Below are 13,762 nucleotides of genomic sequence, written 5' to 3'. Positions count from 1 at the left end.
AGAAAAACCGCCTTCAAACCCTAACAGACGGGTGAAAATTGCACGAGTATGATGAAGTATGATGAAGAATGTTGGTCAGGGAATTTTTCGAAAATTCAGACGGCTACTAAAATATTTCATTGAAGGAAATAAAAATATACCAGATATTTCCGAAACCGAACACTACACACATCGACAGTTTTGAGCATGGGCTCAGATCAGTCTTGGATAATGTTAGGGACCCGTGTCTGTTCTCTGACACTATCTAAGCGGAGCGCGACCATGGGTTCGCGCGTAGCATACGATTTTTTTTGGGCAAATATACCTCCCAGGTCGCCGGAAATAACACTTCCCAGACCTAATGATGCTCCTAAACCTCCTTAAGTTTTAGATCTCATGGCTTAGAAATTTAGTTTGGAGAAATACATGGGCTTCTGCAGAAAGAAAATCAGGGGACAAATAATCCAAGTAGACTTTTGCATATACGATGGGGTCCTCTCCCAGATAACAAATATAGACTGCCGCAAATGCGATTTCCGTCCTATATTTAACAACTGTGGATAAAATACAAACTTCTGCATGTCATTTGCACATTGCTGGATCAAACTGCGCCAAAGTTCAATACAGGGGAACTTGAAATGCAGCTATTGGTCAAGACAAATTGGTGGGGACACGGTATATCATGTCCCCGCTACTGAAAAAGTTGGTGGGGACGCGTCCCGCTGTCCTCACCAGGATCTGCGCCCACGGTTTGGAGGCTGTTTATCGTGGAAAGCCATTTTCATGCTCACTGATATATGATGTGATATCTGCTGTTTGCTTTACAAATTCGAATAATTTTGTCACTGTTCCTCTTTCTCTTCCAGTTTTCTTGCCGTATTTTCTACTCCATCCTTTTCTCCTTTTTCTTTTCCTTCCTTCCTCCCCTTCTTTCCTCTCTTTTTCCTCTTTTTCCTTCTCTCTTCTTTTCTCTCCTCTTTTTCTTACCCGGGGGACGCGCGCCCCAACACCCCCCCCCCTGGAACCGCGCCTGTTAACCATTTCATATTTTGAAAATTGAAATCTCATGTTCTGTCACTGATGTGTTACTATAATGAAAAGCAAGATTTTTCGTTTTTTCATGTTGTATTCTCAACTTGTAAATAAACGGTCACCATGGATTATATAGCCTATTGGCCATATCCAATCAACTTTTTCTCAATCGCATGCGCTCTACCAGTGCAACATATAGGATACAGTAAAATTCATTTCAATGCAGTTTCCCCCCGTGGGTGCAAAATGTTCTGGAATCCCGTATGTTGTGTTATTAGCTGTCCTTGATACTCTCAGTCAGTTCAGGGAGCTGCTACTCTCTCCCTGGTCAGTTACAGCATAATAGTTCTACACTAACCATATCACAGGTTTACACACAGGAACAAAGTCTCAAACCTAATTTACATTTGAGTTCAGGTGAGTTTTCACATGATTCAAGTGAAGTTTCCAAACAATCTACAGTCATCACATACTCCAAACTTTGCCAAAATAGTCCTAACTCCTAAGGTAGTCCCCTACAACACAACCAATGTAATTATCAATTCATGCCTAAAAACAATAAGAGTACATTTTTACCAAACGGTGCTGTGTAAGACGTAAGGCACATGCGGCGAAATCGACCTTGCATTGATAGTGCCAAAGCGCGCTAGCCTAGCGACAGATTTCGACACTCATATTGCCTACGTACATGTACTTAGAAACACCTCGTTGAAGTTGGCAAGTGTATACAGTTCCAAAGCTATTCAACAGCAACAAAACATTATTTTGTGTATGTCTGTTGTGGGGTGAAGTTAGCGCTATGAGCTACAAGTTCCAATGCGCAAGGTGGGGGAAAGGGGCTAGAAATAATGTGTGGGTCAATTCTAACTCGGTTTTCGGTCGTTAAATAATTCGGTCGTTAAATAATATAACAGAACATTACTGGCAAAAATTAGGGGGGGTTGATTGTGTGGGCCAACCCCCCTCTTCAAAAAGTGGGGGGTTAAAACCCCCCCAACCCCCCCCCCCCCCTGTTTCTCCGCCACTGCTTAATAGCAATTAAAATGTCACCTTGACGATATAAAAAGACTAGTTGAGAAGCCTAAATGTTATGTAAGTCATTCTTTTGAAAATTATCAGTCATTAACATAAGCATAAACTCTGGAAAACCTATTATGAAGTCTTACAGCTAACGACAGTGGCGTCGCCAGATATTTGAAAGTGAGAGGGGCACAGCAAAACGACAGAAACATTTTTGCGGGTGTAGGATGGGGGCAGAACGCGGGAAATGCTGGGCGGCGCCAAATTGGGATAGGGTCGCGTCTGGGCGGGGTGGGGTGGGGTCCAGGGGCCCGCCATAGAGCCCCAGGCGGGGGGAGGGGTGAATGAGCGAATTCCCTTGAAGCTTAAATAATGCTCGATTTCATCCAGGATTTAGCATTTTTATTTCAAACTTACATCTACTTTAACATAGGAAGGTAATGGATATTGACCCAAATATGTTAATAAAATCAAAGGTCTCTCATGCTCAGACCTCAACAAGCACTATACTGTCACCCTCACTAGGCTCAAAGTAATTTCCATTGTCTGATGCCATCAGTCACTGCTCCTCAATGTCTGAGGCCCTGTAGTTTAGAGGGTGATGACCTCCTAAGAAAGCACACAAAATGATGTAGCAGTTTGCATAGCTACTCTACCGTTTTGTATAGACTCTATTGCTGGCCTTCACTGAGTCAACCAAGACCAAATCTTGACATCAATGTGTGACATGAAAGAATGGCACTGGGAGTTGAAAGGTTCAAGAACTATTATACTGTTTTAGTATCACCAAAAAACCGAACAAGGAGAAAGAAAGAAAACTTGACAGAGACCATCTTACCTTAAAGTAGCCATAGTTATTTGAATAATCATGATTTTCTCTTGCTGTGGGTTAGAAGGGAAAAAAGAGTTATTCAAGATTTATTACGTAACTATCCTCCACACAACTACAAAACACTCAGCCTAGTATGTACTACACATTGCCTTCATTCATTGCCTATTGTGCTAGCGTCTGGCACGTGTGTGAAGCACGTGAAATACGACATAAAAGTACGATCGAGAAATGTTAACACAATATTTATTGCAGGATCATAATCGTAATAACGAAGCCATAGGAGCTTATCCAACTCGTATAGATACCCTTCATAAGAACTCTTGAGGCCACTCATCCCCCCCTACCCCTTCCCTCTTCCCCTCCTCCCCCTGTAAGTTAGAAAATCGAAGGAACATTTTACACTCAATTTTACTATTTTTGTAATTGTCTTATATACCCCCATTTCCCTCGAGTCCCTTCTCCGATACATTCGATAAAACAAGACTAATCATGAAATTAGTTCCGTAAGCGGCCTCCAAAATCACCTCACAAAACTATTCAAGTTGTTTATTTATTTTTTTTTTTGAGCGGATAGTTTCCCTAATATAGAGGGATGTGGACTTAACATTTGACTCTTCATGTCATAAGGTGTTTTCCCAGATTATCAAGTCATCCAACTTCCTCCCCCTCAACCTCCCCTCTCGTGTCCCCTCTAACCCCCTCATCCACCTCTTCCCGTCATTACTTTTCAACATTACCCTTCGTGGTATGCCTAGCTCCTTACCTGTTGAACACTCAAAACAGTAGTGACGTTCGAATGAGAAATATTCATGGTGCTTTGTTGCCATTCCTCCATTCTCACCTCAGGACAAAAAAACACTGTTTTAATTAATGTAACATACCGGCCAAGAGATTGCGTGTGTATTACTTGTGCGATGTCCCTAATTCCCGCGTGTCTTATACGACAATTTGCAGGCCACCGAATTGATAAATAAGACCGGACTCAAAGATTCTGTAGCTAATTGTACAATTTCCAAAGACACACGAACGAACCGCTTGTAACCCCAAAACCTTTCGCATTTGCGAAATTCGATGTTCAAAGCACAACCATTGTTAGACTGCGTAACGGTTAACTTAAAGAAACTTGAAGTAATGGCCTGAGCCACAATGGCTATGATAAACGAACAGCTTGATCCAGCGCCATCCAAGACATTTGTCCCTATCGTAACGCCAGAGTTCCTCAAGTAACACTTGCCCAAGTCCAGAAAGGTATTGACCACTGTCCCACAACAACGTTAGCCAAAACTTGTCAAAAAGTTTCCAGAAACTTTGCAGTTCATACACAAACGGACATACACAACGAGTCGCTTTTTCTAGACGTTATATGGGCCTATAGTAACAATAATGGAGCGTTTTTGCAGCGTCTGGTGGTATGTAGAGAAATCAATGATGCCTTTAGAAGACGTATGCTATTTAGTACATCCCAATGATGTCTGCTTCCTTTGGTGATAACTAGAAGAGTAAATATTTCCGTCCATTGTACTTTTCTATCTGGTATTGCGATCTGTAGTTGGATGGACTTTGTGTACCAAGATTGTTAGCTAAGTAGCTTTGAGACTAGATGTTGGAGTTCCAGATAACGAATGCGTAAATACAAGTAATATTGGTGTGCGTGTGTACTTTGTAATTTGTATATCTATTCATTAGAGACTGTGTGGAGAAGTTACGTCCTACGCATGAAAAACAAACAAGCATTCGATCATAACATCCCACTTCGCTTAGAGAACCCTGGAAAGGGGCATTGTCCGTTTCTAAAGGTGGTAGCAATAGTTGGGTAGAACTGACTAAGCCCATGTAGCCCTTGCCAAGTATTAGGAAAGGATGATGAAATATATACAGAGACCGTTCGTTTACTATATAGGTCAACTGAAATAAAACTCAAAACTTAGTCAGTTGAATGAATGAATGAATGAAAAATATTTTATTACACAAGGTCATCAGAAAGGCATCAGAAATGAAAACTAGATAGCCTTAAAAGAAATACCTCTAGGAAGAGGAAATTTGGATTGGTGCTTTCCAGGGTCGCCTTTGAAAAGTCCTTTTTCTGAGATGAATTGTTCTCAAGAGCATTCAATCAATAAAAATTATGAGAACAATAACGAAGGTTCTGTGTAATCAAAGGTTCCCATGACATGTCGTAACTTGTAGGCACTACACCTCAAATATTTGGTATGTAGATAGATGCATTCCACAGTTCACAAGTACCAAAAATACCTTTAATTGCGGGATCAAGGTCACGATTTAAGTTAAGCTGATGTGAACATCCTTCGTTTGAAAGAACAATGCATTCTACTTTCATTTCAAATACTGGAGACTGAAAGACAAAGTCCAATGTTTTGAAATGTTTATTTGCTTTTGTTTCTGGTAACTATGTGATTTGGGCTTAATACTAATACGACAAAGAGATTGAAATTACTTCTAAATTGACTGGAATCATTTCTCATCGATATTGGTATTTGTTGTCTAGGGAAATGGACCGTTTTTGAAGGTTTCATCACATAGTATGGAATTTAACATTCAGTTTCCAAAAACGAATCAATATCAACCATAACCATGTGTTCATGATCCCGCTATGTAACGTTATTATGTATGTTTAACTCATGAAAACATTACCCTGAACATTTGAAATCGTGGTACATGAACCAAAGTTAAGACACTTTTACTCAAATGTTTATTGTATCTCTTTTCCCTTAGCATTAACATTTACAAGGGACTGGATACAAGTGTTGCTGCCCTCGGATTGGGTTAAAAAACAATTCTTCAGATTTACGACGGTTCAAGGAATATGTCTAAAATATCTTGCTGTTTCCAAAACACTAAATTAGGCCTATATAAAGTAACTCGGTTACCGTAGAATATAGTATAGAAACGAGATACACCCGTGATTGAAACGAGACGTACGTGTTCCACGAAATACAAATCTTTTCTCCAAAACTCTTATTTCATTTCATTTCATTTATTTTTCCATTTTCTCACAATGTTTTTATAATAATATGACTGTGAAGACAATACCATGCAAAGAAAATAATAAGTAGTAATTCAAATAAAAGAAAAATAATGGAAATTACAAAAAAAACAGTCAATAATAGTCCCATTACTTCAATATTCAATAGTGTACAACTACAGCCCAGTTGCCAGTAGTGTACCATATACGACATGAATCCATGCGTACACGCTCAGGGTAACACACACGTATACACACGCAGATGTGTTTTACGTTCAGATTGAGGACACCATTGTCTTCTCGATGGTTCAAATCTACACAATGTAACAATACCCTTTACAATAGAAGTTTTGAGAGGACTTTTTTTTGCAATGACGTGTGAGGACTTTGAATTCCTTTGTTCAAGTCCTCAGTCAGAAAATCAAACAAGTACACAGGCACCCACACACACACAAACACCATTATGACTGAATTGCTCCTTACGATGCTGCATCGGAATCAAACGCTGAAGTGCGCACCCTGGGCTGAAATGCGCACCTGGGCTGAAATGCGCACCCTGGGCTGAAGTGCGCACCCTTGGCTGAAGTGAGCACCGTCCTGGACAAGTGTAACCTCAAACTCACAGGGAATCATTCCACTTTCATTGCAATGCCCAGATTACCACTTTTGCCAGATTACGTAGAGCAGAGAAAGGGTTATGAGGGAAAGACTAGGGGCGGGGTGGGTGGGTGGGGGGTACCGGCGTGAGTCGGGGAAGCAAACCCTGTAGCCACAGATACTCATCTCCCCGACCTGCTTCTATATTTCCCGTGGATACTACGGTGGTTAGCCACTCTTTTAAGAAAAAACTAAAACATAATGTTACACAATCTGAAAAAAGACTTCTCAATAGTTTGAACTGTAGAGTTCGAAGAGCATTTTATTTTTTTGCAATATGAAGTCTTACTTACTCGAAGAGTAGAATTTTATTATAGCAAATATGTTTCCACAAGCTCGCTTATACTTCTTTTTTTTTTCTTTTTTTTCTAATTCTTGTTTAATAATTAAGTTCTGAATTCTTCTCGAATTGTGATGCCTTGGGAACCACGTTGGCTGTCAATGTACTATTTGGTATTAACGTCTTTTGAATTGAAATGATGTGTACAATACAAAATTAAGCGAAGACATTTAAAAGTCAACCGCCACGAGACAGGTTAATCAAGTTGTCGTTGCTAAAAATTGTTCTTTAACTTGAAGGGAATCAAGAACCAAAAAACATGACAGGGAACTTATAAACAAACTTGAAATGGGATTGGATATTTTTAGCTAAATGGGGAAGGGGGGGGGGTGGTTAGAATTCCTCCATATCAAAATAGTTCTTTCTTCTTTTAGTTTAGTTTAGTTTAGTTTAGTAGAAAAAAGGATCAGGAGGGACACTTAAGTCCCCATCAAGGACCCTATAAAGAGAGGGAAAAAAACTGAAGACACAAACACTCAGACCCGATTACAATGCTTAAAGTGCTTGTCCAAAGCATTCTTAAACCCATTGACACTACTTGCAAGTACAACTTTCTCAGGCAAACTATTCCACTCATTCACAACCCTATTAGAAAAAAAGTTATGCCGAATATTAATCCTACTATGCGACTTTTGAAGTTTAAGACAATGACCTCTAGTACAACTACTGTTTGCAAACATGAAAAAGTCGGTAAAGGATAAATTGTCGAAACCATACACAATCTTGAAAACCTGGATCAAGTCCCCACGTAACCTCCTAAGCTCCAGTGTAGTGAGATTCAACAGTTGTAACCGCCTATAATAAGGAACCCTCTTTAAGGAACTAATCATCCTAGTAGCCCTCCTCTGGACCTTTTCAAGTACTTCCTTATCCTTAGCAAAATAAGGGTTCCAAGCCTGCACAGCATACTCCAGATGAGGCCTAACCAACTGCTTATAAAGCCTAACTACGATGTCCTCTTTCAGAAAACTGAAGTTCCTCTTGATCATACCTAAAACCCTATTACCTCTTTTAGCAGCTTCAAGACAATGTTTGGAAGGTTGCAGAGACGAGTCAATGTAGATACCTAGGTCTCTTTCAACAGAGACCTCCTGTAACTCCACACCATTTAGATTGTATGCAAACTTTTGGTTACTACTACCAATGTGCATTACCTTACATTTATCAATATTAAAAAGCATTTGCCACCCCTGAGACCAGGAAAAAATCTTATCTAAATCCGCTTGAAATTTCTCAGAATCGCTTTTGGAAGAGACCTCAGAATACAATTTGGTGTCATCAGCAAACTTCTTAGCTGTACACAAAATATCTCCGTCGATGTCATTTATATAGGCAACAAACAACAGGGGACCTAATACAGACCCTTGTGGAACCCCACTAGTAACGTTCTGCCAAGAAGAAGCACAGCCATTAATTACCACCCTCTGTTCCCTATTACCAAGCCAATTCCCGATCCAAGACAGTAAATTCCCTATGACACCCATGCTCTTCAGCCTAAGTAAAAGACGCTGGTGGGGAACTTTATCAAAGGCCTTCTGGAAATCCAGGAACACAACATCTACAGACCTCTGCCTATTTAGTGAGCTTGTTACATCTTCCATAAACTCAAGGATATTAGTGAGACAAGACCTTTTTTGACAAAAGCCATGCTGAGACTCTCTGATCAAAGACTGACTGCTGAAGTGACAGACCAAAGACTTTTTAACAATAGACTCCATGACCTTACAAACTACACTAGTGAGACTAACGGGCCTATAATTACAGGGCTTAGTCTTATCACCCTTCTTTAAAATTGGGGTAATATTAGCACATCTCCAGTCCCTAGGAACATAACCTTCATCCATAAATTTACTAAAAATCAACGAGAGTGGAACGCAGAAATAGTGTGCAAAAGTCTTCAACAAATACGGATGGATTGCATCCGGTCCAGAAGCTTTAGAAACATTTAGACGAAGCAGCTCCTTTAAGACAACGTCATCCGAAAATAAGACCGTATCCAGTTTAGGCCTATCACTGCCCCCCTGAAAATCTGGAATACTACTCGTATCCTCCCTTGTGAAAACCGACACAAAATAGTCGTTCAAAAGATCTGCAAGATCCTGACTATCAGTAACTATCTTATCAGCCTGTGGTGCCCTAAGGGAAACAATTGCATCTTTAACTTTCTGCTTAGACCTGACATAAGAAAAGAAGGCCTTTGGGTTATCCTTAATTTTTAGGGCGATGCTTTTTTCGAAATTCAATTTTGCATCAGCGACTAAGCATTCTACTTTCAGCTGATGAATTTTAAACTTGGCCAAAAGAGATTCAGATTTAGTCCTCCTAAACAACTTCCACATTCTACGTTTTTGCCTAATTGCACATCTAACTTTCTTATTCATCCAGTGAGGCATACTGCTTTTACGACGACGATTCTTCCACGGAACATGATTTTCCATAATGACCTTTAATTTATCAGCAAAACAAATCCAAGACTGAGAAGCACTCATATCCCTAAACAAATTAATCCAATCTGTACCCTTTAGTAAAGTTTCAATTGCCTCTGTATCTGATCTCGAATATCCCAAATGATCCTGTAAAATTTTCCCCAAAATTTTTTCATTATTTGAATACTCTTTTGAGAGAGGGGGAAATTCTTATTTTGGAGTGTGGATTAGATATGAAAAGGGTGTTCTTTGATCAGGAGTATGTAAGCTGCCTGCAATTAACGTCAAAATAAAGTGCCAAAAATAGCAATGCCTAAGTAGAGAGCCTTTGAATGTTTCATTTAATATTTTCTCAATACATTATTGTTTACTCCACACAACAAAATTGTATATATAAATTGCAAATATTTTCAGTAAATTATTGTTTTGTCTTTATTAGAATCCATCTGTAATATCAAATAATATTATAATGAAATATGAAAATCAAAATAAATGCAACTCTCATCTGCAGTATTAACAACATACATCATCCCACAACTTCATTCATTCTTAATGATTTTGAGATAAACCTTGTGCAATAATTTTTTGCCTATAAAAAAAAAATTGCTACAACAAAGGTTTACCCTTTTATATCCAACAATGTTATTAATCAGCTAAACTCAATGATGTATTAAACTCAGAGGTACTAAGCCCCAAATCTTAGTAGTGAGTGTATACCCTTCCCAATTTCCTCCCCTCTCACAGAAGAAGTTTGTCCCCTCCCCTCCCCTAGAAAGGGTACTTTACGATAAAAAAAAAGGTGTTCCAGAGAATCATGTTATATTCTAATGTATAACATCAGTACTATATTACAAGTTGGTTTATCTAGAACTATAAAATATTTTTAAATCTAAAAATAAACAGAAAAGGACGAATGATTAATAAAAAAAAATGAGTCCTGCAGAGCGCAATCCTTGCTGAATAATCGTTAGTCCCAAATTCTTGTAATAGTAAAACTTTATTCTTAATTCCCAATGGTACATATGTGTAATATAAAGATTACACTCGTCTGCAACATTTGCATACAGAAGATACCACATACCCTACGAGTTATAACAGTGTTTACTAACATATGTAGGTAATGGGTGTGTTAATTAACATACGTATAGGTAATATAACAGCCTTAACATTATCTAGCAGTATTAACTAACATACGTTGGAAATATAACAATGTTATCTAACATTTGTGGGCAAAATAACAGCTTAATAGGTAATTTAACAGCCTGAGTGTTATATGCTACACAGTGTTACATGTTTTATAACACTAGTGTTATATAACTTTTAACTAACCTAGGCAGGTCAAGCAAGTATTTTTATGACATGCTGAGATAATATTACAGTGTTTTAAAACAGTAATGCAATATAACCTTGTTAACTCAAATACCTAGGTAACATAGTAGTCTTAGTGTAAACTAAGATGTCATGATAATATAGCAGTGTTATATAACATATCTAAGTACCATAGCAGTGTTAGTGTAAACTAACATGCCACTTTAATAGAGCAGTTATATGACATACCTAGGTAACATAGCAGTGTTAGTGTCAACTAACATGCCACTATAATATAGCAGTGTTATATAACATACCTAAGTACCATAGCAGTGTTAGTGTAAACTAACATGCCACTTTAATAGAGCAGTTATATGACATACCTATGTAACATAGCAGTGTTAGTGTAAACTAACATGCCACTATAAGAAAGCAGTTTTATATAACTTACCTAGGTAACATAGCAGTTTTAGTGTAAACTAACATGCCACTATAATATTGCAGTGTTATATAACATACCTAGGTAACATAGCAGTGTTAGTGTAAACTAACATGCCACTATAAGAAAGCAGTTTTATATAACATACCTAGGTAACATAGCAGTGTTAGTGTAAACTAACATGCCACTATAATATAGCAGTGTTATATAACATACCTAGGTAACATAGCAGTGTTAGTGTAAACTAACATGCCACTATAATATAGCAGTGTTATATAACATACCTACAGTAGGTAACATAGCTGTTAGTGTAATCTATCATGCCACTATAAGAAAGCAGTTTTATATAACATACCTAGGTAACATAGCAGTGTCAGTGTAAACTAACATGCCACTATAATATAGCAGTGTTATATAACATACCTAGCAATAAAACAGCATTAGTGTAAACTAACATGCCACTTTAATACTGCAGTGTTTTATAACATCCCTAGGCCACATAACAGAGAGTATATCCTGTTCAATGAGTGATTTACCTGACTTAACAGCCTATACTCATATTGTCGAGGATATATATAAAGAAGCCTCCAAGCTACTCCAATATTTCATATTTTATGCAAGAGTTTTAGTTGACCTTTAATTTTACACACATAGCGCAGGCTGCTAGCTATTGTCTCATTGCAATTTTCACATATTCATAAATCCTAAAGCGATTTATAGCTTAATGATGCCTAGTTGCATATTGATAATGCCAAGAGTAAAGGAATAGTGAAATATATGAGTTTTCCCTGGGACTGGGAAAAACCACTAGAATACATTTTTAAATTTGTTACTTGCGTCAATTTTCTTTGTAAGTCAAATGTCATAATTTAAGGCACACATATAAAGTATAATTGCAAAATATTAAAATCTGTAATCAATATTTACATGAAAGAAATAAGATGCTCACATCTAAAGGCCACTGGTATATAAAGAATTAATTTATTTCATCAACAGTTGGTAACCTTGATTAAAACATGAAACAGAATGTAACATCATTTGTTCAACATCGGCATTTCACTTTTATATATTACGCTATTATACTGTCACAATCAACATGACTTATAATATTTATATTATATGAAAAAGAAAATTTAATTATCAGCCAACATGTAGGTTAGTTACTATCGCAAAAAAACAAATTGAACTTGCTTTTGAATCAAATAAGTATATTGGTGAGCCAAACACAAAAATGAGCAATAATAACTAATTACTAATGTCTTTCTTGCTCAAATATGTGTTTATTTTTTTGTGTTTTGGTTTTCTGCTGGTCAAATTACTTCTTAAACATCAAAAACAGAGACTAACTATCTAATTGATATTTGATTTAGTTAATACTTTATCTGTGGTAAATTATTTTTAAAGAATGTAAAGCTCATTTTCCTATCTGGTAACTATTGGATCTGTTATCCTGTCAAATTACAATGAAAGTTAGAAAGTAACATAATGCAACATAAAACAGTGCCTGACCCAGCTTGTTTCAATTCTTTTCTTCTAGCTTCCAAATATTCTAGAAAGATCATAAATGGTCACAGGATTTATCCACATCTAATTCCCCACCCAAAAAAATACAAAGTCCCTTCTCTTCTCTAATGAACAAATGTATAAAGTTGGACTCCCTTAATATGTGCAAGCAATTTTGAGGTGTCTTTCACCAGAAGAAGCCCAGTTAAGGGAAACTTTCAGCAACAAGTTTACTTGCTGACATTTTAGGCTCCATATATATATTACCATTCTGCTCCAAGTTAACAATTCCCTGATGTGATGCTACTGGAAATTGAATTCATCAACTGCTTTGATAAAAGAAAATATGTTGTTTCTGCTGTAATACAGTAAGAGGTGACTTTATTATGTTCCGTTTTGCTGGAATCAGCTGAAGTTGATCAGCTGATTTTTGCATCCATTGTAGTTTTCTCCTTTTCTGAGTTTTTTTTTGAGAGATCAATACTTGCTTCGTCTATTGATTGGAATTTACCAACGATGCAAATATAGAATCTTCCTGCTCCAGAAGTGACTCTGGGTCATCAAATTCCACCATGCGTCCATTATCGAGGGTGATAATCTTGTCCGAATCCAAGATGGTTGATACGCGATGCTGTCGACAAACAACAAAGCACATGAGCCACTCTCATCAACAAACCCATGAACCCCTCTCATTAACAAAACCCATGAGCCCCTCTCATCAACAAAACCCATGAGCCCCTCTCATCAACAAAACCCATGAGCCCCTCTCATCAACAAAACCCATCAGCCCCTCTCATAAACAAACCCATGAGCCCTTCTCATCAACAAACCTATGAGCCCCTCTCATCAACAAACCCCATGAGCCCATCTCATCAACAAAACCCATGAGCCAGTCTCATTAACAAAACCCATGAGCCCCTCTCATCAACAAACCCATTAGCCCCTCTCATCAACAAGCCCATGAGCCCCTCTCATCAACAAAACCGATGAGCACTGATCAACAAAACCAATGAGCCCCTCTCATCTGCTATACAATGCTGAAGATCTGCCATTCGGTAGCCATTCAACCGATGGTGTAACAGCCAGTGATGGTGGCACAGACAGGACAGGGGTACCACCCTAGGCCTGACTTACTATTTTCCTTTCCAACATATGAATAAGATGGTGGTATTTGAAAACAAGGTCCAAGAATGGCTAGTTATTGACTAAACATATATCGACAGAAATGTAGAGAAGAAAGTTC

General features: G+C 37.9%; 2 protein-coding genes across 5 annotated transcripts in view; both read right to left on the bottom strand.

Annotated features, from left to right (window-relative positions):
- The window catches only part of LOC139961769 (transmembrane protein 116-like), a 31,824-nt gene extending 27,311 nt beyond the window's left edge, over positions 1–4,513 (bottom strand). Inside the window, exons 1-2 of the mRNA XM_071961258.1 lie at positions 3,627–4,513; positions 2,870–2,913 (exon numbers count right to left, since the gene is read on the bottom strand). Of these exons, the coding sequence (XP_071817359.1) occupies positions 2,870–2,913; positions 3,627–3,698 (116 nt within the window). The 5' untranslated portion in view covers positions 3,699–4,513. The remainder of the gene's footprint in view (positions 1–2,869; positions 2,914–3,626) is intronic.
- Positions 4,514–12,295: 7,782 nt separating this feature from the next.
- The window catches only part of LOC139961055 (ATP-binding cassette sub-family C member 9-like), a 44,356-nt gene continuing 42,889 nt past the window's right edge, over positions 12,296–13,762 (bottom strand). For all 4 annotated transcript variants that reach the window (XM_071959891.1, XM_071959895.1, XM_071959894.1 and 1 more), the window contains exon 32: positions 12,296–13,150. In XM_071959891.1, coding sequence (XP_071815992.1) covers positions 13,013–13,150 — 138 coding nt within the window. In that variant the 3' untranslated portion in view covers positions 12,296–13,012. The remainder of the gene's footprint in view (positions 13,151–13,762) is intronic.

Source organism: Apostichopus japonicus, chromosome 20 (assembly GCF_037975245.1).
Source record: "Apostichopus japonicus isolate 1M-3 chromosome 20, ASM3797524v1, whole genome shotgun sequence".
Lineage (NCBI taxonomy): Eukaryota > Metazoa > Echinodermata > Holothuroidea > Aspidochirotida > Stichopodidae > Apostichopus > Apostichopus japonicus.
Note: the sequence above shows the minus strand (reverse complement) of the source record. Positions and strands in the feature narration are given on the sequence as shown.